Source organism: Molothrus ater, chromosome 2 (genome assembly GCF_012460135.2).
Source record: "Molothrus ater isolate BHLD 08-10-18 breed brown headed cowbird chromosome 2, BPBGC_Mater_1.1, whole genome shotgun sequence".
Lineage (NCBI taxonomy): Eukaryota > Metazoa > Chordata > Aves > Passeriformes > Icteridae > Molothrus > Molothrus ater.
Genome location: NC_050479.2, coordinates 76,176,791 through 76,200,782, shown reverse-complemented (window position 1 = coordinate 76,200,782; position 23,992 = coordinate 76,176,791). Strand labels below are relative to the sequence as shown.

Below are 23,992 nucleotides of genomic sequence, written 5' to 3'. Positions count from 1 at the left end.
CTGTCACTGAGGTTCATGTTATATTTATTTTCTCACAGTCTGACTGTATTTTGTGTGTGTCTGCTGTTCCTGTACTTCCCAAGGGTTATTCTCTGGTGCTGCTTTTTGTGGTCTGTTTAGACAGCTTTGTTTCATGCTGCAATTCATGTGCTGCAGACAATACCAAAAGATTAACAGGCGTGACCAAACTGTGCTGTTCATGACTGAGTATTAGAGGGGAAGTTAATCAAACTTTTTGCTGGCTAGGCCAGGAGGCTGGATTATCCTGAAACAAATGAGTCCTGTTCAAGTTCAGGAAGTCGTGATTCACAGCAATTAAGGTCTCAGGCTCTGATGTGAAAATAAAACAGTGTGATTATTTTCTGTGTAAATTTATCCCAGGAAACCTGCAGCAATAGAGGTGGCATGTTTTTGTAGGGACACTTCTAAAGGAGGGAGAATAGGAGAAAGGAAACAATTCCCTTGGTCTGTCCTGCCTTTTTGCTTTTTTGTGCTAAAACTAGATGCTTGCTGTTTCAATATTGACATATTTTAAGATAACTCCTCAAACCTTCCACTGTACCAAGAATTCACAGGAAAAAATATTGATAGTAAAATAGGAATCACTTCATGTACTTAGAAATGAAGGGTTCTTAGCAAAAAAAATACTGTTAAATTGTAACAGGGTGGTAACAAATAGAAAAGAAGCTAGCAATCTGGACACAAGGATTATTTTTTAAAGAACATTTACATGTATTTGCTTGATGTAATTGTGTGAGAGAGTGAGGTTGCATAGATATTGTTGTTCATGCAGTAAAGAACAGTTGAAAAGTGCAAGTGGGTTGTCTTGTGATTTGAGAAAGTACTTACTTGGATACAAGTTCATTGAACATTTATTTTTAATTTCACAGATGATACTGTGTTGAATATCAACTGAAAATCCCGTGAAGCTTTTTTTCCCCAAGTGTTCTGAGTCTGATAATTGTGCATGAAGGACTCAGAACTCCTGTGTATACTGGATTACATCATATGTTATGTGGAGTTAGGTTTTTTTAAGCTTAAGTCAGTTGAGGTAGTATGACTTGGAACTGGCTCTTTGGATGCACTTGCTTATTACCCTTATTTGCTATTAACAAAAGTCTCCTTTGAATTAAATAATACCAAATCTGCATTTATTGGATGTGATTCTGATACTTGATCTGGCAAATGTTTATGTACAAACTTTAAATTATGACTGTTTATTTGTTTTTACTAAAGTCTCTTATACCTAGCTTTGTTACTTTTTATTACTGAGTTCATGGTAGCTTATGCTTCCTTGGTAGCCTCTCAAATAATCTTTGAGAGAAATGGAAAAGTCAAGTAACTATGTACCACTTCAGCACAGTGGAACTTACAGTCATGATGTTGGCACTCAGATTTAAGACTACTTAATGTTCTAATTTGGGCATTCATCCTCGAGAAATCAAGTTGAGGCCTTAAAGACAGAAGTTTCCTGTTATGAAATATTGCTGGCAGTGAAACATACCCTAGTGCATGAGAGCCTTTCATGAAAGATATTGGGAAAAAACGAGTGTAAGTATTGTGACAGCTGGAGATCACTGACTTGCAAAAAAGTGTCTGAAATGCCACAAAGGAGAATATTTTCCTTTCTGTATAGACCTTGTATGATGCTCATTAATTTTAGCCCTTAAAGTTACTGTCCAAGTTCTAGTGTACTGCCTCAGGAGCCTGTAAGTCAAGTTACTGTGCTGAAACATAGGAGAGATTTCTGGGAGCTGTTGTGACAGCCTTTAGAAGCTTTAACCATTTAGTCAGAATTAAAGTTCTTGACATTAGCAAGAATTATGAACAGGAAAACAAACTGAAGATGCAGAGAGAAGAGAACTGTGAAAGCTGATGTGTACATATTGGAGATAAACCTGTTATCTTTTTGGATAAATAGGGGAAGAAGAACTCAGGAAAGACGTGATGAGGGCAAGTCAAAAGATTGTTAAAATATAAAAATGGGGAAGATGTAGTTTAGCATGAGATTGCAATCTTAAGGTTATCTGTCATAAGAAATTCTGTCTCTTGAGGCACTTGGGTATCTTGCTGCAAATTAGATTTCTTCAAGGAAGTTAATGGACATCTGAACCAGTTTTATCTGTTCCAGGCATGACTTTTGTGAATGAGTTATTCTATGAGTGTTAGTTAGCTACATCCTTTATAGGAAGTCATCAGTGTGTGAAAAGTGAGGGGGTTTATGTCTGTCTTTCTTAACTTAGTTGCTACAAGTAATCAACTAAAATAGTTTGGGCCATATGTATGCAGGGAAGGAGCACAGTGCTCTGTTAGATGGCATCTGTTGGTTAATATGTGAAATAGGATTGCATCTTCAGTAGTAGAAAGGAAACAAGCCTCTTATTTGTAAATATGCCACATGTATATAAAAAGCCATTGTAACTGTTCTCATTTTTTTGCATTATGTTTCTAACCATTTTTCCCTAAAGGAAAACAGAAAGAACAGAAAACCATAGTTTCTTCTGCCTTGATTTAAAACAAACAAACAAAAAGATAGTAATAATGGTATGCTATTCTTAGGAGCATCTCCTATACATTTCCTACTGAGGTAAAGTTATACATTTGAAAATAAACAGTGGCTGTTTCATATACAATTACAGTTGATACAACAGAGATGGTATAATTGTATTAGTGTATTTCTGTTCTTCAGATACTTTTACTTTCTGAATCATGCTTGAATCAGGCTTGACAGGACTGCATGCTTTAGCCTTTTCCGCTTGCACATAGACCTTCGATAATGAGCTTTGGAGCAGATTGTGTCTTTGTCCTCTTTTGTCTTCATTCTTATGTGGCAATTTTGAATTGAGTTTCCCAGTGAAAGTTTGTAGACCTAGTGTAATTCCATTGTCTCTTAAGGTAAGGCTGTAGTGCCATGTTAAATGTTGGTAAGGAAATGGACACTTGAATTCATAACTCTCAGGGGACAGGTGGGTAGGAAGGAATATACCAATAACTAAAACAAGTTCTAGCTCTTCTCGTAGGTTCTTGCTCACTTCAGTTGCAGATTGTGTCTGTGTAGCCAGTCATACTACAAAATTCTGTTTTGTGTACAGTTAGCACTATGATCTCTTCTGAAACTCGAGTTTCTAAGTATCTGCATGACAATAATGTTAATTTCTTTCTTCATCTGCAAAAACCACCCCTTTTTTAATAGTGTCTTTTTATACTAATTTGACAGGATAAAGGTGTACTTAAAGTAAATGTTGTAGACTTTGATACAATTTTTGGAAGCTTAAGAACCACAATGACTGAAGGGAAGAAGTTCAGCTTTCACGGAGAAAGATTGGGAAAAATCTTGGAGATCAGTGTTTGTATGAGGTGAAGGTGAATCCTGTGGTTGAACATAGGTATTCTAGTTCCTAGGTTGTCCATGCATAGTCAGTTGGTAGATAAATACAGATGCCCTCTTATATGCATTGACCTGTTGATAAAATACGGCTTTGTTTACATTTATTTTAAAAATAAATTTTAGGAACAGTAGAGTCTTGCAAGATTCACTTCTTATCCCAGCATAGGTTGAATCTCTACTACATTTTTGCTTTTGTTACTCTTCCAGTTGCTTTCTATCTGCCAGCAGCAAGCTCTACTTTGCATTCCAGGTTCCATGGCATATGAGAAAGTTAAAAAAACCCAAAAACCACTCACAAAAAGTGGAGACATGCACCAAAGAGACATGCACACAGGCTTTTAAAATTGCATGTTATTTATATGAAGTTACACCATTATATAAATATTTAGTTACAGAGGTATGGCTTACCAGTAGTTTTGGAAAGCTGGCTTACATTTGGAAATTAGAATTTAATTTTTTGTATCTTTGTCCTCAAAAAGTACCACAGTGCAGGCTGAGTTCCCTGCCTAGAAGGGTTGTATCTCCCTGTGCAAATTATTTCACAGAATTCTAAACTTACAGTTGGGATAGGGTTCAGCTGTCATAGGAGGCACCAAACAGAACTAGTAGGGGGACCATGTCACAGGGGTATTGTTTGTGCTAAATATTTACAAAAGTTGGAGGGGAGACTGGAGAAGTACTTGAGAGATATTTTGGCACTTAGTAAGCAGACAGAAACTGGCCCAAGGAATAACTTCTGATAGAATCACAGAATATCCTGATTTGGATAGGACCTACAAGGATCATCGAGTCCAACTCCTGGCCCTGTGTAGGGCATCCCCAAGAGTCACACCATTGAGAGCATTGTCCAAACACTTCGTGAGATCTGTCAGGTTTGAGGCTGTGACCATGTCCCTGAGGAACCTGTTCCAGTGCCCAACATACTTGTGAGGCCAAGTGACTATTCATATCCTCTGTACCTTTTAGGTCTCTTTATGTATTTGGTGCTTTATTTAAAAGTTTATAGAGTGTGTGACAGTCCCTAAATGGGCTACTTTCAGCAGCCAACAAGATCTGTCCATCACCCCAGGCTAGATGTCTGGACTAATTGGACTTTTGGTTAGACCCAGTATTGCTGTTTCTATACAACATGAGCTACAGTAACTATGGAAATTTTACTGGGAAGGTCTGAATAGCAGCAATCTATAGGACTCAGCTGTTGTGACCTAGGTTATCTAACGCTAAAAATTCTGTTCCTATTCAGCCTTTTGGGGGCAAATGTGCATGTAATTGCAAAGGACTTTTCCTAGATGCCCTGGGTGAATGTGTCTCCTATTCCTCAGCATGGGTTTAGTTCTTTCCTCTGGTAGTTGCCTCAAATACAGAGTTTGTCAAGTGACCCTTTAGAAAATCAGACATGTCTTCTAGTTCCACAATTACTCACAAAACCAAACAGGAATTACAGAAGAGAATAATTTCAATTTTTGAACTGCCTTTTCAATATGTAACGATGACAGCAGAAACATGAGAGCAGTTTGTTGTGCAAAGGAAGCAAGCTACATTATTAATGCCAAAAGTTTCCAGAGATAAAAGCTCTGCTTCTACAGTCATTTATAGCACTTAGCAAGGAAGGCTTGCTGCTGTGATAGCCAGGTGAGCAGATGGATGGACCTTTTTGTCCTGTTCCACAGCATTTTATTTAGAAAGAGAATCTTGTCCAGGTTTGTCTCTAGTAGTAATCTAGTACTCATCAGATCACCGAATCTCTTAAGTAGCATTATTCCACCAGGTGGATGGACTGATCAGCTCCTGGCAGCCTTCTTCAAAGGCATTTTGTTCATACTTGCTACAAAGGAACATGCTGGACCAGTAGAGATTTCGGTGCTCAGCAGGACTGACACCCCAAGGCTGGTTTTGTTTTTCCTAAAGCCAAAGAGGGTTTTTCTGGCTTTGCAGTTCACAAAGAATTTCTTGCTGGGTTTCTCCAAGGCATGTATGGCTTAGCAGGACTCTGAGGAGAGTGGTAGTGAGGTCTGCCTGCATGGCTAGCATGCTGGCTCAGCAGTAAAGGAGTGGGTTTGGTTCTTCATTGACTTCTGCATTTGGATGATGGAGGGCATGTTGCTGTGCTCCTGTGCTCCAGCTATGTAAAAAAACACCTCACTGGTTAGCTGGCTGGTCTTCGGGTATGGTAACAAAATACAGCATTCTTTGCACTGGAGCTCTCATTTCTCCATCAAAGTCTTTTCTACAGTGAGTATCTTAGGCTTTAAGCATCATTTGCAGTATTTTCACTCTTTCTTGCCTGTTCTGTTCACTAGCTTCTGATAAAACTGAGGTATTCGTTACTTGTAGGCAATATTTAGAGCAGTAGAGGTGGGAAGAAAATAGCTAGTGTTCACTGTTTTTCCTCACTTGAAATTCATCTGTAGCACTAATGATGGAGTAGTGAAGTTGTTAGAGAAGGGCTTTGTTTTCTGAGCCAAAATGAAAGTTTAAATTAGAAATGTAGTTTGCAAGGGATCTTCAAAGACCACAGTAAGAAATTCTTGTCCTGATTATGCCTTGGGATATTGCTGGAATGCAATTAAATTATTTTTTTACTCATTTTGACATTTCTCTAAGAACATCTTTTGAGATTAAGCAAACTAATCTATCCTCCCTACCTCTTCTCCCAGCTTTAGACTGACTTCTTCAGCAGGAGCATGACTTTGGGACAAAGTTACAGTCAAGAGCTAATGTAGTTCGAAGATGGATGTAGTAGACATTTACAGGATGGGCACATATTTTTTGGTATACCTGAATCTCATGTGTGAAATAATGATATTTGTGTATACTTAGTGTATCTTACATTATACGGAATAATCTGTTAGTCCAAGTTTAACAGCCAGATGGCTTCTGCTATTTTACTATTGTATTACACTGACTAAGAGTAGAAGAACTTGAAATACAATGGCTTGCTGCTACAGCAGGTTTGTTCTAATTTCTTTACATTCTTAACATGTGTAGTGAATCTTTTGTTGTATAATTTGAGGATTGTACTTAAATCTAAAATACAGGGAAGATCATCCTCTATCTAATTTAGACATTTTTAAAGGTTCATGTCAATGTGAGCATAAAAATTCAAAACCATGTATTTGTGAAGCACCTTCCAGATAAGATGAGATATATATTTTTTTAAATAGTTTTTAGTCTGAGCAAAGTATTGGTGAATGTATGTGATCATATAGAGATGGGAACGAGGGGTTTAAGATCTGTATAGGAATGAAAGGTAGTTTCTTGAAAGCTGCTGATGGGAGCATATGGGAACCATTCCTCAGGCTGTGTTCAGACATCAACTATGGACTCTACAACATCATTATGTACTTCCCTTTGACCATTTTCTAGAAGTAGTTTTTCCTGTGTGTGCCTTTCTGCTTGTGGAGACATTGCACTGCTGTTCATAGCCCTGTGTCTTTGTGACTGCTCGTGGTGTTTCCTTGCCTTTGCTGTGTCATTGCTTGTTTGCCCGCCTTGTTCTTCAGGTTTGCATTTTTGTCTGCTTAAGCTTTGAATGCTTTCACCGAAAGTTAGAGTATGAAGTAAAGAGGAAATTGGTTTTGTTCACTTATTTTTTTAATTGTTTGTGAAAGACAGGATCATTTCAGGCTCTCCTCAGTGTTAGCTTGTTGCTGCTACTCTGTGTCTTAATCACTAGATGAACTTTTCTGTGAGAGGTAGAATTATTCTATGCTTCTTTTTCCTGGTGCACGTGCTGGTTTCATTCTGGCAGGCTTGACTTATTGCTGGTTTCATACTAGAATGGTATAGCAAAATGATATGTCAAAAGCATATGAAAGGCAAACAAGCTTGAAAGTTAAAGTCCAAATCCTAAATTAAAATGATAGAAGTGTTTCCTGTTCCTTGGTTTCCCACCCAGCACTTCTTTGCCCTTGATCCCAGAATTGAGCTTGAAACTCTTCTGTTTCATATATTGTTATATATGTAGAATGTTAAAATATTTTTAGATCAATTTCAGGTGGAGCAAGCAAGAGCCCGCCATCAACTCCTTCCTTCTATATTGCAGGCCCACTCCCCGATGGATGGGAACAAGCTATGACCCAGGATGGAGAAATTTACTACATAAACCATAAGAACAAGACCACATCTTGGCTAGACCCAAGGCTTGACCCACGCTTTGGTAAAAGTTCATCTCAATTCAGAATTCTTGATTTGCTTCAGTTCACTCAGCTTTAATTTTGCAGGCATATTTTGAAAACTTTATATAGTATGATTAAAATATATTTTGAGTTGTAGAGGCCTTATTTAAATAACTTTTTTCTTTTTTTTTCTAAGATAAATACTATTAGCTTATATCCTCCAGGACTGTATGTTACCCAAGTTTCTAATGCTACGGGTTGATATTTTGCCACATGATCCATACAGTTCCCCAAAGTGGTGACATTCAGAAATTACTTATTGAGATGGTTTCAGTCAAGCTCACTCGTCCCTTTAAATTAGCAAAACTTTACTGCAGAAGAATCTTTTAATTCCTAAACAAATATTTACTTTCCTTTGTGCTATCTTAAGAGGGCATTGTCAAATAATAGTTCATGCTGTTTAAATACACTTGAAACTTATACCAGCTTATAATTCCAGCTTGTCACAGTGATTATCATGACAAAACTTTCTGTATTAAACAATATGATGAGGAATTATTAGTTTTGTTGTTCCTACTATAAAAGGAAATAACCTTTTTGTGGGATAAAGACTATTTAATATTGGAAATAGAAATAGTAACTTAACGATCACAAAGTCTGGATGGAGAAATTAAACAAAACAGAACTTTTATGTAATTTTTTTCAATTATATTTTTGATCTGTATGAAGAGCAGAACTGCAAGCTTTTCAATAAAGTATTGGCACTGATGACTGTGAATAGAAATCACATATAATATGAAGACTCTAAACTACTTTCATAGATTATCCAAGATGTATTTAGTATGGCGTTAAAATTTCTGGTTTTTTGTAAAGCCATGACCTGTGGGTGTCAGCCTTATTAGCTTGCCCTTGATTTGTTTTCCCAATAACTTACTATTTTCAACTCCTTTGGATTTTAGTTATTTTTCCAGAGCCATGGAAAAACAGTAGGAGTAAAAAAAAAAAAGAAGAGATTATTGTGGTTTTCAGGCTTTACTTTTGGACTCAGTGCAGCTAAATGAAAACAGTGTGCAGATCACTGAGTAGGTCAGGCTGAGGGGATGCAAAACCTTTGAAGCTTTACAGGGGTTGACCTAACAACAACTGTGGGCCCCTTCTGGGAGAGGCATTAACTCCATGAATGCCATATAAATACAGAGCTACAAAACTCAACAGTCACTGTTCTGTTTTGTTTTCTGAAATGTCTGCTAGAAATTCTGCATTTTGGTTTGTAGGCATGAGTGCTTACTTACAACATCCGTTTACACTTATGGAGAGCACCAGATTGTCATGCTTTGTTTATAAACTGCTCACCAGTTTGTAGACAGGTTGAACCACTATGCAACTTGAGCCCAAAGGTGGGGTGTCAGCTTTGGCAAATGTCCATGCTGGCTTTAACACCAGCCAGAGCTACCGACCTGTTTGCACGTTGCAAGAGGAGTGTGTGGGTAATTTGCAACTTCACAATTACTTAGTATGTGAGTAAGGCTGAAAAGGAAGCAGTCATTTTGAAAATCAGTGTTGCCTTTTGCAATTACATTTACTCAGGTAATCTTGCAGGGTATCTTTTTTTCCTTTACATGCATTACTTTGTCATTTCTAAAGATTAACTGAAATTAAAAAGGGGTGTGGAAAATGCCTTAATGGACAGAGGTTGTGAGTGAGATGAATCTTGTTTTTCACAACTATTTTGTATTCCGGTAAATAGAGTAGTCCAACTGTAAGGGCAAAAGCTGCTTGTCTTGTGCGTACTGAAACTATATCAAATGTTAAGGCTGTGCAGTTAAACTGAAAGAAGTTAGAAATGTCCAAAAGACTGATTAAGGGTTTCTTGCTGCATAGCTTCCCTTTTTGGGCCCACTGTGTATGTGTATCCCAGACAGGCTTGAGTACATGCCAAGGCTCTTTATTTTGTGGTCGGACTTTTAATCTGTTCCAGACCTTTTCAGTCAAAGAGCTCAAGTGTAACTGAAAGGGGCAGGAAAGGAAAAAAAAAAGCATGTGGGCTCTTCTGATCTAGAGTGACGGCAAATAGAGACAAGCTGCTAGCTGCTGTTGAGCTTGAAGGAGTTTTCCTTGAAAACCTAAGTTGTACACATTGTATTGTGGCTTATGTTTTTATAATTTGAGCCAAGAAAATTCAAAATTCTATTCCTGTTGCTTTCTTACTTGTGACCTCCTTAAGTCACTCCAGTCAAGAAAAAAAAATCTCTTTGACAGAGTTAAATTACTGAGCTTGCATTTATTTACTATGTGGAGATCCTCAACAAATATGTGCTGTGACCCTAAATAAATAGCATGTGAATGACTCAGAAGTTTACCTTTCTGTGCTTAATATAGGTTGAAACTTCTGTTTGTATTTTTCCCCTGAGGATGACCATACCCTTTTTTATCACTGTGCTTTAATATAAGTGTTTGGTTTTCAATATTTGTGACTACTAATACTTCCGGAAGCAGGATAAATTCATCTTTGTCTTGTTGAAGCTTTTGGTTATTACAGTGATGCTAATGGTAATGCTAATTGAAAATGAAGAAGGAATTAATGTCTCTCTCTGCCACTTTCACCAATCGTAAGAACCATTGAGGAAAACAAATCTGTTCAATGGTATGTGCAAACATACTCCTCTGTTCCAGTATTCAGAAGCAGAAGGTATGAAGAGTTTTTGCCCTTATTGCTTCTGAATTCCCAGCTTCCAGGGAGACAGCCTTTATGTCTCTGTATGTTCCTCATCAGATGGAAGGTTTGCATTCATCTTTATTTTCTCTAGTAGGTGTGGATATAGCTCTTTTTTAAATAGTGCTTGGAATTTTCCATTATTGTGGCTAGAAAAGAGTGAGTGGAAGGAAAATCAGTTGGAAAAATTATTTTAGGTGGACTGACTTGGTGTGGAGCATTCTGGTATAGCATTCATGCTTTTAAACAAAAGATAAAGGAGTGTAATTAGTATGTATTCTTTCTTGGACCAGGCTTTTAGAAATAATGCATCAAAAAAGAGCCTCTGTCAGAATAGCTGTAGGTAGGCTGGGTCTCAAACCTGAGTGCTCCAAGTTGAAGATAAGAACTTCATTCCAAGACTCAAGTGTAACATCTTTGAAATGGGTTAGAGGTCTTCAGCTACACCATTTAAGTGTCAGTGAAGTCCTGTGGCTCAGACTTTCATCCTCCAAGTCTACAAATACAACTTTAAAACAGTTTTGTGTTAGGGTAATTCACAAACTTTAATATCTAGGAAAGAACTAAGTATGAAAGGAGGGTCTTCTGATCCCAAGCACAGGCAGTCATAATGATGACATGGGATCAAAGGAGTAGGGAGATGGGAGGGGGTTGGTCCTTGGGCTTGTGTCAGCAGGATTCTTGTCTGATGGAGCATCTGGTAAAAACATGCTGTCCTACCTTCTCAGTGCCTTTGCAGGCCTCTAAGTAAGAGGCCTCAAATTGCCTTGGTTTTTAATTTTATTTAGAAGAGGGTTTTTTTCCTTAATGGAATTGGACTATCGGGTTGAACTTGTCTTTTGGACTGTTTTGTCTTTTCTGCTGTTGTTCATTGGTCACAATGTTCATTCTTCACAAATCCTACTGGATTTTTGAGCCTTTCAGATAACATAATGCATTTTCTGGATATTCAGACATCTGGTTAGGAAGCAGGTCAGCTATGAATTCGGAGTGGCTGGAGTCGGTGAGGTAGAAGAACATCTGCTTTTCCTATAAAATCAAATTTCCTAGAACCAGTTGAGGTTTAAAATTGTTTAGTTTTTTGCTGTAAGTTTCCAAAAATTGGCTTTTGTATCAAATACCATTAAAGGGATTTTAAGTCTTATTTATGTTTGCCAATGATAGGACTTTGTTTTGAAATGCAACCTTAAATACTTTGCCCTTTGAGGGTCCTTAATATATTAAATTCAAAGATGAAGTTGAAGTGGGAAAACACTGGAAAACTGGCAGTTGATTTCTGCTGGTTTAAGTTTGGTGTGGAGACCTTACTACTCCAGTAGAGTAGTCAGACAAGTGTCTGTAGGGATTGGAGTAAAACAAGATATTGTTTGAGTTTTCTTGGGTTTTAAAGGCTTGTAACTTATGGTCATACCAATGTTGCACACTCCCAGTTTCTTTCCTTCTGGTTTTCCAATTCTTGGAGCTGTGATAATGGGATATGAAGCAAAATATGTGACCTCAGGTTGAAATCACTGCCACGACTTTATCACTCCCACTTAGAGATAATGTTCTTTGAAGTTCTGCATGAATTTTGGATGAGGGGGAGAGTAAGGCAAAACAATGTTTAATATCATTAGGAAAAGTGCCATAGGGGCCCTCCGTACAGTAGCTGCTTGACTGCATAATTAGAAAATGAAATAAAAGTGATGATGATAGTATGATTACAGAGAAGGTACACCAGGTTTTTCTGCTTCCTTTTTTTTTGTAGTATAAAAACTGTCTTTGAAAAAGTGAAAAAGAGCTTGTTCAGAAACACTGTAGTAAAGTGTACATTTAATTGAAACATATATTCATCATTTCTGTTTAAAGAAAAAACAAGCAAACACACAACAAGGTTGAAATTCAATTAAAGCTTAAGCTTCAGAGCATCTGCTAATTTTTAAGTATCAGAAATTAAAAGGAGGTATTCCGTAGTGTTGCTTTCTTATTCCTTACCTATCTAGCACTTTGTTTAAAATAAATTCCTTCAAATTAGTTTGTAGATGCCTTTCAAGATGCAGATTTTTGGACAGGATAGAACTGGAGCTCTAGATTGGAAAACTGGGGTTTGGCCTTTGTCTAGTCAAAAAAAAAAAAGCCCAGACTTTGTGTCTGATCATAGTAGCATTTAAGACTTGTTAAGTTCCAGATCTGCCTTCAGTTTTTTGCACAAAAAGCAGAGCATGACCACAAGTGGCTTTGGTCTGCAAATGCAATGGCATATCCTCTTTATATACCCTGTAAAACAAAGGAGGATTTGACTCTATCTAAAAAAGGTCCAGTGGTATTAGATTTTTCACTTGCCTATCTCTGTTTTTCCAGAAGAACAGTTTCAGGAGATCACTTAGGATGGGGTAAAGACTTCTGTATTTTGCTATGTGTGTCAGAGATGTTTACAGATGAAGCAGCATCAGTTTTCAGTGAACCAGTGACTTCTGTCAAAGCCTGCTGCAAATCTGCAGAGGCAGATGAAATTTCACTGGTAAGCATCCCTTTGTAAAAGGCAGGTGCTGCCTTATGGTAATGACAATAAATAATTATTTGTTGTGTATGATTATACCAGAAAGTGAAATCTGCGTTTGTTTGAAAGCAGGATATATTTATACCTCTTAACTGAAGTTCACTGAAGAAATCACTAAATCTGTCCACAAGTGTTGTGTCAGGATGCAGTTACCTACTTTATATAGAATATTTCTAGACTATGAAAGAGAGAGAAACCCACACTTTTCTTAAGAATTTATCAGGACAGTAGGTTTATGTAAGTTTACACCTGTTTTGTGGTTTGTTCTGTTTTCAGAGTAATTGAATCCTGTTTGGGAAAGGAGATTTATTGCTAATGATGTCTGGGTGCCAGTAAAAATAATGCATGCTTGCAGTGTTGTGCTAAGCAGCTGTGATAATGAAAGGAAACTGCACTCCTAACAGGGACACTTTTTCCTTCATATCCTTCTAACACAGCAGTTTGCACTTTCCTGTTAATGAGCATACTGTGTTAAAAGTTGAAGGTGGATCATTTTGAACATGATTCATTATCTGTAATCTAAATATATGTACCCACAGTAATTATATAGTCTATATCTAATCATATATGATCTTAAATTCAAAGACATCAGGCTTTTTGTCTTTGAATTCAGTCGTGTTGAAACATGATGGTAGTTTCTTTTATATAGAAGTGTTTCTTGACAGTATACTGTTGATTTTGTTTTTGCAGTAGTTTTTACTTGATTTTGTGATTTCTGTTTAATTATTTCTAATGGGCATATGACAAATTAAAAAAAAGATGAAGATGTGCAGATGCATATATACAGGGTTTGTTCCACTCAAATTAAAGGAAACCTGCATTTTAAAAAGTTATCACATTATTTTATAAGAAATTGTAAAGAAGCTTGTCTTTTGGTTAGTTAACCCAGGAAGTATTATGTGGTGATTAAACAGCGAACCTGTTCACAGCTAATAGCCTTATGTAGACTCTTTGCTGATTAAACTTTGGTCTAACATGTGGACTAGCTTTCATTAAATATATTTTGCCAGAGAGTCATTGGACAGGCATATGAGGCCTTGGTTAGCTCAGATTCCTGCACTTCCTGTAGTCTTCAGTGTTTCATACATAAAATTTAAATTTAAACAACATTAGTTCAGGTTTCTTCTCATAATCTGTCCAGTGCACTGTGTCTTATATAGTTCTGTAGTGCTGATAGTTACAGTGTCAGTTGTGTTCTGTAAGTAAAGTAATTTAAAACTTGTTTAGCCTTCCAAAATTAAAATTGATTTTTTTTAGAAAAGTGAAAAAGAGTTATGTAGAGAGTTAAAAGAGAATTCTAATAAGAGCCTGTTATTTAAAGAGTTTTGTTTTATATGTGTGCACTGAAGTTCCTAAAAGCTACTTACTTTACTGCTGAATATAATTTATATTTGCTTTTCTGGCTGGCCAGAATATTTTGGTTCTTCTGAAACTGGCATACATTGAGTGAAAGTGGTTTATAAATACTGCTGTTTACTGCTGTGGGGGGAAAAGAACTGACACAGCTTTTTACTCCAGTTACCAGTGATTCAAGAGTCTGTGCATGCTGTAGAGACTTAATGGTCAAATCCACATTTGACAATTCAAGAGTCTGTGCATGCTGTAGAGTCTTATTGTCAAATCCACATTTGACAATACAGAAACACTTCAAAAACAATGGCAGATTTATCAAAGAAAAAGGAACTTAATTTATATTGTTTTAACCAGCAGGTGTGATAGTGGTACTAAAACAAAAAGAAAAATACTAATTTAATTTGAATGAAACTAGTTGATAAGTGGAGAGTAACCAGTCTGTAGTTTGGACATGATTCTGTAATAGTATTTTCATTGGATATATCTTGCTTTAATGAAAAGTTCACCTCAGGAGTCTGTGAATATTTCTATTTGCCTAAGACACTAAGATTTGTTTGTACACTTAAAGCAGCAAAATGAGCCCAGAGAACAGTCTATTTGTGGTTTCCCCCATATTCTAAGATCCAGGATTGTCAGATTAATCAGAGACTGAAAGCAATGCAGTATTTTATTGTGCTAATTTTTAGGTTGTTTCATAACAGCAGCATTATGAAACTGTGAGTGGGATTTCCTTAGAGTAACATAGCAATATATTATAAAGAATACAATGCAGAAACATGACTTACATCCTGATTAAACAACAAATTGTTTTAGAAAGCCTTTCTTTAAAAGCCCCTTGGAACATGTTTTTTATTACTTCAGAGACTCTTTCAGATCCTACTGGTATTATTTTTTTTCTTCACTGCTCTTTTAAATGTAATCAAAGAGGACTTTTGCCTTTGTTTAAGTGTTGCAAACTATCACCAGGTTAAAACCTGACTACAGCCAAAAATTATGCACAATATTTTCAAAATATCTAGTTTCAAAATGCAGCTGAAGGGGACAAGTTCTCTAGTTCCCCCAATGAAAACATTGATTCTTATTAGTAAGGACACTCAGCTATAGCATGCTCTCATCCTGAGCTTTTTTTGTTGTTGTTTGTTCAGCTAAATAGTATCTCTGAATTGGCTGATTAAAATTGGTTTTAGCTTTGAAGGGTGGAATTATAAGTAGGAAAAAAACAACAACATTCAGCTGTGTCTCCTAATCACTAAGGGTGCAATCTCTGCATGTAATTCTGCATAGGAGAGAGGTGCTGTGTTATTGCAAACTGTCACTGCCCTGGGACTTGGGATTTTCAGCTGACAGAGTACTTGGGAGAGAAATTAGCCTTTTATGCTTGAGTTGTTGAAAATTTGTTGGCCTTTTCTCTCTAACACCAATGCCTGGTAATTGCTTCTCTCTCTTCGTCCTTTTTTTTTTTGGGTTTTGGTTGTTTGGTTTTTTTCATGTATGTCAACAGCAGTCTAAACTTTTTTCAGGAATTGTCAGGTATTGTCTGGTATAGTACAGAAGAGGCATTTCTGCTGCTGACAGTAGAACATTTACTGTGTAGCATTTAAAGACCAGTAATTTTCTCAAAAACATATTGCAGCAATTGCAGTTGACTGTATTCTGCAGATTGTGAAGCCGTATTTTAGGACAAGATCTTTTTTATTGTCTTAAGTTGCCCATGTTTTTTAACTTGTCTGCCCCTCCTCCTCTCTCAAATCCCCCTCTTCTAGAAACAAAGACTTGTTTGTTCCTGCTCTGCCTGTGAGGTCTTTGCATCCTCCGCTGTGTGGGTGCAGAGCCCCTTATTTAAATGCTTTCCATAGCCATGGAAGGTAAGGAACAAAATGTATTAGAAACTCATAAGTCCTAGCTAACAGATAAAATGAAGCTCTTCACCTTTGAATTTGAAGTACTTGATAAGAGCTGTGCATGTCAGGATCATTACAAATACATGAGGTATAGAAAAAATAAAATCTGCTATCTGAGATCACATTAATAAACATATTCTTTAGAGTGCAGATTTCTGCAGTTGTGTCCTGGTAAGTAATGGGGAATTGGGAATGTAAAAAGAAAAAAAAGCTCACCAACAAAACAAGCAAGCAAAAGTACCTCAACCCAAATCAAAACCAAAAAGCTTTAAAACCCTCTGTTTTTTCCTGTCACTTGAAACAAGATGTGTTTCCCCCCCCCCCACCTTTTCATTAAATACTGTGTTGGAAATTATAGATAATTACATTCTTCTTTGAGTTTCCCTTGAAGATAGCATGCTTGTGTAATCACCAAGGTGTATGAAAATCATTGATACTATTGTTGTGGTTTTTTCACTTGGATATGTTAAGTCAGTAAAATTCAGTTAGCAGCATCTTCTTCTAATATCCTGACTTTTAGTTGAATTTCACAGCTAAAAAGAGTTCGCTCATATAAAAAATCTGAGGACAGTTTAAAATCTTATCAATTAGAAGTCTTTTGCACTTTCCTGAAATAATAAAATGTTCAGAAACATCCTTTCAATGATGTGTTAATAATAATAATAATATAGAAAATGGAATTTTAGATTCAGTTTCCAAATAATTACCAAATCATGTAATTAAGTGATCCCCTAATATTTATTGATGAATTTTAAGTATGCACCAAAGTCTCAATATCTTACGATATTCCTGCTTTAGATATGCTTTTTCTTAGAAAAACTTTCAAAATGGACATTAGAAGACATTTGGGGGATCTAGGATGAGGGAATAAAATGGAAAACATCAGAGAAACATGATTTCTTTCTTAAAGTTGCAAAGTCAGTAGATGAGAAGAATGGGGCAAACAGTGGTCAGAGAGAACAGGAATAATACAAGCAGCTGTCAGAAATAAAAAGAGCAGAAAGTGGCATGAGCAGGAAATACAAAGCTGCCTCTTTGAGGAAAAGAGATACTTGTATGGTGCCTGCAGGAAAAACAAATTCATAACATGTTAAAGGAATGTTAGTGATACTGCACTGAAGTGTTTAACTAAGGTTAGACACTATTAAATTTTTATGAGGTTATCCGTAACATGACTTGGCTGTGAACTGCATTGAGGTAGGACTCTGAAACCATGATTATATAACTGGGGACTAGACTATAAAGGGAGTGGTTTTAACCAAAAGAAAATTGACATTTTTCAGCTTTGGGTACTTAAATTCTACAAGCTAGTTTGCTTTTAACTTAAATGCGCTCATTTCAGGTGATTGTAATTTTTGAATTTTTCTCCCTTTTGACTTTACACTGTAATTGACCTTCCATCTTGTTTATTAGCAAGGTTTGGATCCTGAACTTCTGAGAGGTAGCACAGACTTTGGATAGGGTTGCAGAATTAACTAACAGCAGGAGAATGCTGTTTTCTGTTGTCCCCTATTAACTTCATTTCTGCTTATTCTGTGAAAGAGAGTAAGATATACAGAGCAAAAGGCATGGTCCTGGTTCCAGATTTGAAAAGAGAGAAAGGAGGAGATCTATTCCCCACTCCAGCAATATCTCGTCTAGCTTATCTAAAGCTGCTAGATGGGCTGCCTTGCTTTTTGCGTTGTTTTCTCCAGCTTCAACTTTGCTTCTACTTTGATAAATGAAGGTTGAGTAATTGCTGTCAAGCTTCCAGCAGATATTGCCCAGTGGAGCTCCTGGTGCTTGTAGTTAAATGTTCACTGCCCACATCCTTACAGGACAGCTGTTGATGGTGTTAGGACTTTTGCTTAACAGTTTCTAGGTAGTGTCTTGGGCTATTCTTCTTGCCACTGGCCCAGAAACCACAGCATGCATGGCAAAGCTGGTTAATTGGCTTGCTCTGGTCACCTTCTGTCCTGAAGTTCAGTTCTGATGGTGAAGTGGTGCTGGATGTCTTGTAACATCAACTGCTTGATTTTAGGCTTTGATCCACAGGAATGTCATTTTCCCACTGTTCTTTTTTCATGCTGCATCAGGATGAGACTTGTAGGTTGGAACTGAACTGCAGCCCTAGTTGTTTCTACTTGGTACTGGGATCCAGTTTGTATCCTACTTCACAGGTTCACTTACCTTACAGGAACTTCTATCATATTAGCAATTATATGTATGAAGCTCTTTAACTAGTAACTGCATGAAATACTGTTTAAAATTACTGTAAATTATTTTACAGCATTTTATGTTGGCTGGACTCATGAAAATATGACCCTTCTGCCCATTAGACTGAGTCTGTGCTGGACCAGTGGATTAGTTGAAAGGGTAGACTGCAGGGTTGGGTCTCTAATTGGTTTAGTATTATGTGATAAATATATGTTGGCTTTCTTGGAACAGAAGAACAGCACTACGTTACCTTAAATTGAACACTCAAAAGACAGTGGAGGCTGAAGGGCTTTTCAGTGAAAAGATTATACAGATTTTTTATGAGAGAATTCTCCTTTCTTATGGTAGTTAGAAATGTTAGTATTCCAGGAATCCTCTATATGATGAAAACATTAATTCAGACTAATTCTGCAGATTTTTTTTTCCCTACTTCACCCTGTCATCCTAAAAGAACCTCTCTCTTTTTTTCTTAGTTTCTGTAAACCATAATCCTCATTTCCAGAAAAAAAAATCCCTGCCATTCTCCCATCATTGCTTCAGCAAATGCATTCTGCAGAATACTGAGTGTTAACAGATTCAGTCTGTTACAGGGAACACGATAGAGATGGAGAGCTAATTCCAAGCTGAAAGCCCCTGAAAATAGTGCCCTTGCAATACAGTTAGCTTTTCCCACCTTCTCTTTCACTCTGGCAACTCTAGTGCTCTGTTGACTTTAACCATATTGGTGTCATGTGAGGGAGAAATCAGGCCTCATGCGTCCCAGTTATGTATTATTTTATAAAATAAAATTGTCTTAGGCCTTGCTTTTATAGGGGAAGGGAGGATGGGTTCTCATTGTGCATTATCTTTCAAAGCTCCATTTTTAGTCTCCGCTCCCCAGGAAAAATGCAATGCATAATTCTGGGGGATAAAAGAAAATTAAGCACTAGCAAAATGTTTTCTATGTTGATGTCCATATTTATGGCTGTATAATTCATCTGTCATTTCTGCACCAACTGTAATTTTGCATATCAAGAAGCTCTAAATGAAGTCTCTAACACTAAAATAGTGATGTGACAAGGATGTGAATGCTGGTTGCATGACCTTGCACCACAACAGGTAGCCTTTAATTGTTTTTGGTAAAAGTGAAATGATCCATTTTGTCGTTCTGTGTGTTCTCAAGTTAAATGTACCTGTGATTCCACATGAATAAAACGAGTTATTTACTATTTGTGTCTGTAGTGAGAATAGTTTATTAGAAGGAAGAGAGATTTTTCTAATTCAACTTGAAATATTTTTTACTACCACTTTTGAATTTTTCACCAGTTTGCCCATTAAACTGTTTTTAGAAGCTTTTAGAATAAGTACATGGTCTTAACCATGAGACTGTTGCGTTAATTTTGCACACATCAATTGCTCACGCATAAGCATATGTTTCACACTCTGAATATTAATGTAGCTGCATGTTTTGTACTGTCATGCCTTGTAATTTTGTATATTTTTTAATGTATACCTTTCATGAATACTACTTTCCTTGCATGTATTTGTTTGAATTTATTTTTAAATGTTTATTGTTTTGGTTCCTTAGCCATGAATCAGCGAATCAGCCAAAGTGCTCCAGTCAAACAGCCACCTCCTCTGGCTCCTCAGAGTCCCCAGGGTGGTGTGATGGGAGGGAGTAGCTCCAATCAGCAGCAACAGATGAGACTTCAGCAGCTACAGATGGAGAAAGAAAGGCTGAGACTGAAGCATCAAGAACTGCTTCGGCAGGTGAGGCCACAGGTTAGACACCTACTTCCACTATTTCTTTTGTATGTTATGTTTTGATTTTTCCAAGTTGTTGTTTCAGCGAGTCCTAGAGACCAGTGACCATACAAAAAGCTTTGAGATCTAAAAAGGTCTGAATTCATTCTCTTAATGATATCAGCTTGGTGGTGAAAGTGTTTGATTTTTTTAGACTGAAGAATTTTGCTTTCCTCCCTCATTCCTCCCTCTAACAAAACTCTTTAAGAGCAAGCTTCACAAACTATAAAGATGACAGTGTGGACTGTTGATATGATTGGATATTCCTCCTAATAATATATTTCTTATTCATTGAGTTCCAAGTCATGCAAAAAGTTATTTCCCACAATTACTTTAGTTCTCCCTTTAAAGTGGAGGAAAGTCTTCAGTTTTAGAACCTGTTGCAGTCTATAGGATTTTGAAGTATTTTCAAAGTTATCTTATATAAGATACATTGAGGAGATGCCTTGTTGCCAAAATCTTACCTGTTCAATAGTAGAGTGAGCATGAAATAATTGAATAACTTGTGCTACATTTTGAACCTGTGGCTTTCTTATCCTGAAGAATTTCAAACTTCATAATAAGGCTGCAAACTATGCCTTTCAGTGTTTTCTACTATATGGATATGGCTGTAGCAAATATTAAAGTGTAGGGCTGGACTTTGCAATCTCTGGATTGGAATTTGGGCTTGATCTCCTTTTGACTCTAAGCCTTCTGCTTTGATTGTTCAATCTGAGTGTTTTAATAGTTACAACTACCTGTGCTAGATACTTAAGATATTTCTTTGGGTTTTTGACACTGGCAGAAAAAGCACTAATCTTTTCTTTGAGGAAAACCTTCTAAAATCTTTCCCTTTTCACTTTGGGTGATGGGTCTTGTATCAGAAGAGGATAACATCTTAATGTCTTCAAAGACAGCTTTTCTCTTTCTTCATCACCTGCAGTATTCTGTCCTGGAATCTGACTTCCGTTATCCCCTTTGTAGTCAAGGACTATTTTGTAGGAATCTTCAGCATCTCTTGGTGTAAGATGGGTCATCTTTACAGCCATTACTTTTTATAGTACTCTAGGTAAGAATACATTGCAAAGGTGGCATCAGGACTTTCTCTCTGCTTAAGCATCTGGGCTTCTGCTGTTTCTGCTTTGCAATTAATCCACAAACAGACATTTTACCCTGTGCTAGCATGCTTCTAGGTAGGCCTTCTAATTGTCTTCTTGCCTCAGTTGTCATTGAGAACCTGACTAACTTTGGAGCAGGTGACGACCGATTCTCTTCATGTTGGTCTCCTTAGTCGTTAAGCTTGTCTGTCAAATATGCATCCTTGGTAAATCTGTGAGTTTTGTTTCACTGTGTCATGATTTTCACAGTTCTTAACTCCCTTATCCTGTCTCATCTGGCCTGTCTTGGGGGCTTGATACTACAAGATGGTGTTTATAAGACAGCCTGCATAGGTAAACCGTGCAGCTAAAGTAATTTTTATCCATCTTATTTTTACTCTTAGGCATTGCGGAATATCAATCCCAGCACAGCAAATTCTCCAAAACATCAGGTAGGCTCTAAACTGATGTTTCAGCGTAATTAGAAAAATGAAAGCATTAAATTAGGCTAGCAGGGAACTTTTTGCTACATGAAAACATTCTAAAAAAGAAGAAAAAAAAAACAACAAACAAAAAACCAGCCTCTGCCATGCACATTTTTGAATCACTTTTCTGGTCACAGCCCTAACACTGTTTTTAGGAGTGCTGCATTACCACAACTTTATATCAATATTTAAGAGCAAACGAGGAATTCATTGCACATTTTTTTACATTGAAATCAGCCTTCTTGTTTAGCATTCTTGAGGATACTGCTGTTCCAGTCCTGATGTCATCAAGATGTTTGTTTGAAGCAAACTATCTAAGGTAGTAGTTGGTGACTTTTAAGTACTGTTCATATGAATGTTCTTATCAGTTCATTAAAGCAGGTATGATCTTAGAGAAGGATATCTGTTATCAGTTAATGAAGAGTCACTTGAAATAGTTATGATTTTTAAGCATGCATAGTATAACAGAACTACTTAATAGATTAGATGAACAAAATAATTGCTATGCAGTATAGTTTTTCCATTTGGACGTTTAACTGGCTCTTGCACACATACATTTTCTGTATAGGAAACAGCAATTATGAAAAGCTCAGACCAAAATAAAATTGTTCAAAATGTGAAGCATAATAAACAGCTTAATGTAGTCTTCTTTCAGTTGCTAAAGAAGTTGAACATAGAATGAATATCTGGAAGGGTGGATTTATGGATATATTCAGAGAACTTTATGTCTACTAATGTTTACAGTATTTTAATCTACTGATTCTTAGTACCAATATTTATATTAGCTTGTACTGTTCTTTGTTTTTTAAGAAAAACCTCTGTATGCACTAGGCAAGAAAAACAGAATAAATGAAAGTATCCTCTGTTTGGAAGCCATGAGTACTGATGTACTGTTGCATTCTGAAGAGTACCACAACCTTGTATGTTACTAGTTCTGAGATACAGAAACCTCAGACCTTAGTGCTGACACCCTGGAATAAATACTTTCTTGTTTGGCAATACCAGAGCCACTCTTAAACAGAAGCATTTTAATTGAGATGTAGTAATTTGATTAATTAACAAAGCATTAGCCACATAATGATCTTATCAATCAATATTAGATTCTATTCTGGAGGAGAAAAAAAAGTCCTCAAGAATAATGGGTATACAAGAGAATAAACAAAGGAGAACTACTCCACAGTAGTGGAGTAAAATACCTTATCTTCTGGCATAATTAGGTCATTCATAGGGGATGTTTTTCTTACAGAATGCCAAAAGTCTATTCTGTGTTTTCTTCTGTGTCTGAAGCCCTGTCATTGTTCACTCTTCCACTAATTTCTTCCTGTTGCCAACTCAAAAAAATACAGGAAATGGAGAAGTTTGTTATCAGTTTCATACTGTACTCTGCAAGATGCGGTTTTTGGAACTTCTTGAAATTATGGCTTTAAATCCTACAAAACAGCGAAAACTCAAAGGGACTGATAATACTAATAATTCATTAAATGTATATGTACTGGTCACTCTGCTCTGTTTGGAGTGGAAACTGATGAAAGGAGTCATACAAAAATCAGGATTCTATTTATATTTAAACTTGCTTCCTACTGTACCTCCTGCCTGGGATCAGTTTTATTAGTCTGCACTTGCTAATGAGTCAAGGTGTGTGTGAGTGATCTGTTGGGTAGAAGAGTGGACAATCATGTCACCTTTAAAGTCCTGTAATACTAGACTATTCGTGTCACACCATCTAAATGTACTTTTTGTGTTTTCATATCACCTCAGTAAAGTAATGAATAGCCACAGGTGGAAGAAAGTGCTTAGAGAACTGCTTCAGGGTTCTGGTTCTCTAAATGCTTCTTGAGGCAAATGTAGTCTGTCTTCTCTGATGCTGCTGCTATTGATGTCCCAGTCTGTACATCTGATCAGATCACAGCTGACCTAGTTAATCTGAAAAATGTAAAGAAAGAATTAAAATTTCTTTGTTCAACTTTTTCTTGCAGACAGGTCTTTATTTCTTTTTGAATAAAATTAATGAAGTTTGGAGGAATTACCTGCTTCCCTAATGATAAAGCTGTGCTTGGTGGCAGAGTAATTTTTTCTCTTGCCAACTTCTATATATTCTTTTAAGAAATAATAAAAATTAAATCTTCATATATCCAGTGCTCTTAGTTCTGGGACAGCTAAGTCTATTTTAGAGAGGGATTGCCAAGGTCTTTTGTTTGTAAAGAAATTATGTTACACTGGCATTCTTGAAGCTTGCATCCAATGAAATCTCTTCTATAGATGGATTTAAAACATCTGAGAAATGTTCCTTAACTTTTAACTGTATCTGAACTTTTCATGTCACACAATCACTAGGTTAGAAGGGACTGGTGGAGGTCATCTAGCCCAACATCCTGATCCTTCTTGACATTTATTCCCTATGTAGCCTGGATACAGTACCGTGGTTGTATTTAAATCTATGA

At 36.7% G+C, this 23,992-nt stretch overlaps 1 protein-coding gene across 4 annotated transcripts in view; it reads left to right on the top strand.

The window, feature by feature from the left end:
- Positions 1-23,992, top strand: part of YAP1 (Yes1 associated transcriptional regulator) — an 88,935-nt gene that overhangs the window by 50,692 nt on the left and 14,251 nt on the right. Inside the window, exons 4-6 of one of the 4 annotated variants that reach the window (XM_036391067.2) lie at positions 7,434-7,547; positions 19,776-19,957; positions 21,471-21,518. In XM_036391067.2, coding sequence (XP_036246960.1) covers positions 7,434-7,547; positions 19,776-19,957; positions 21,471-21,518 — 344 coding nt within the window. Of the gene's footprint in view, positions 1-7,433; positions 7,548-19,775; positions 19,970-21,470; positions 21,519-23,992 lie in introns of all 4 variants that reach the window. The other 3 variants (XM_036391057.2, XM_036391089.2, XM_036391078.2) reach the window with 3 other exon arrangements.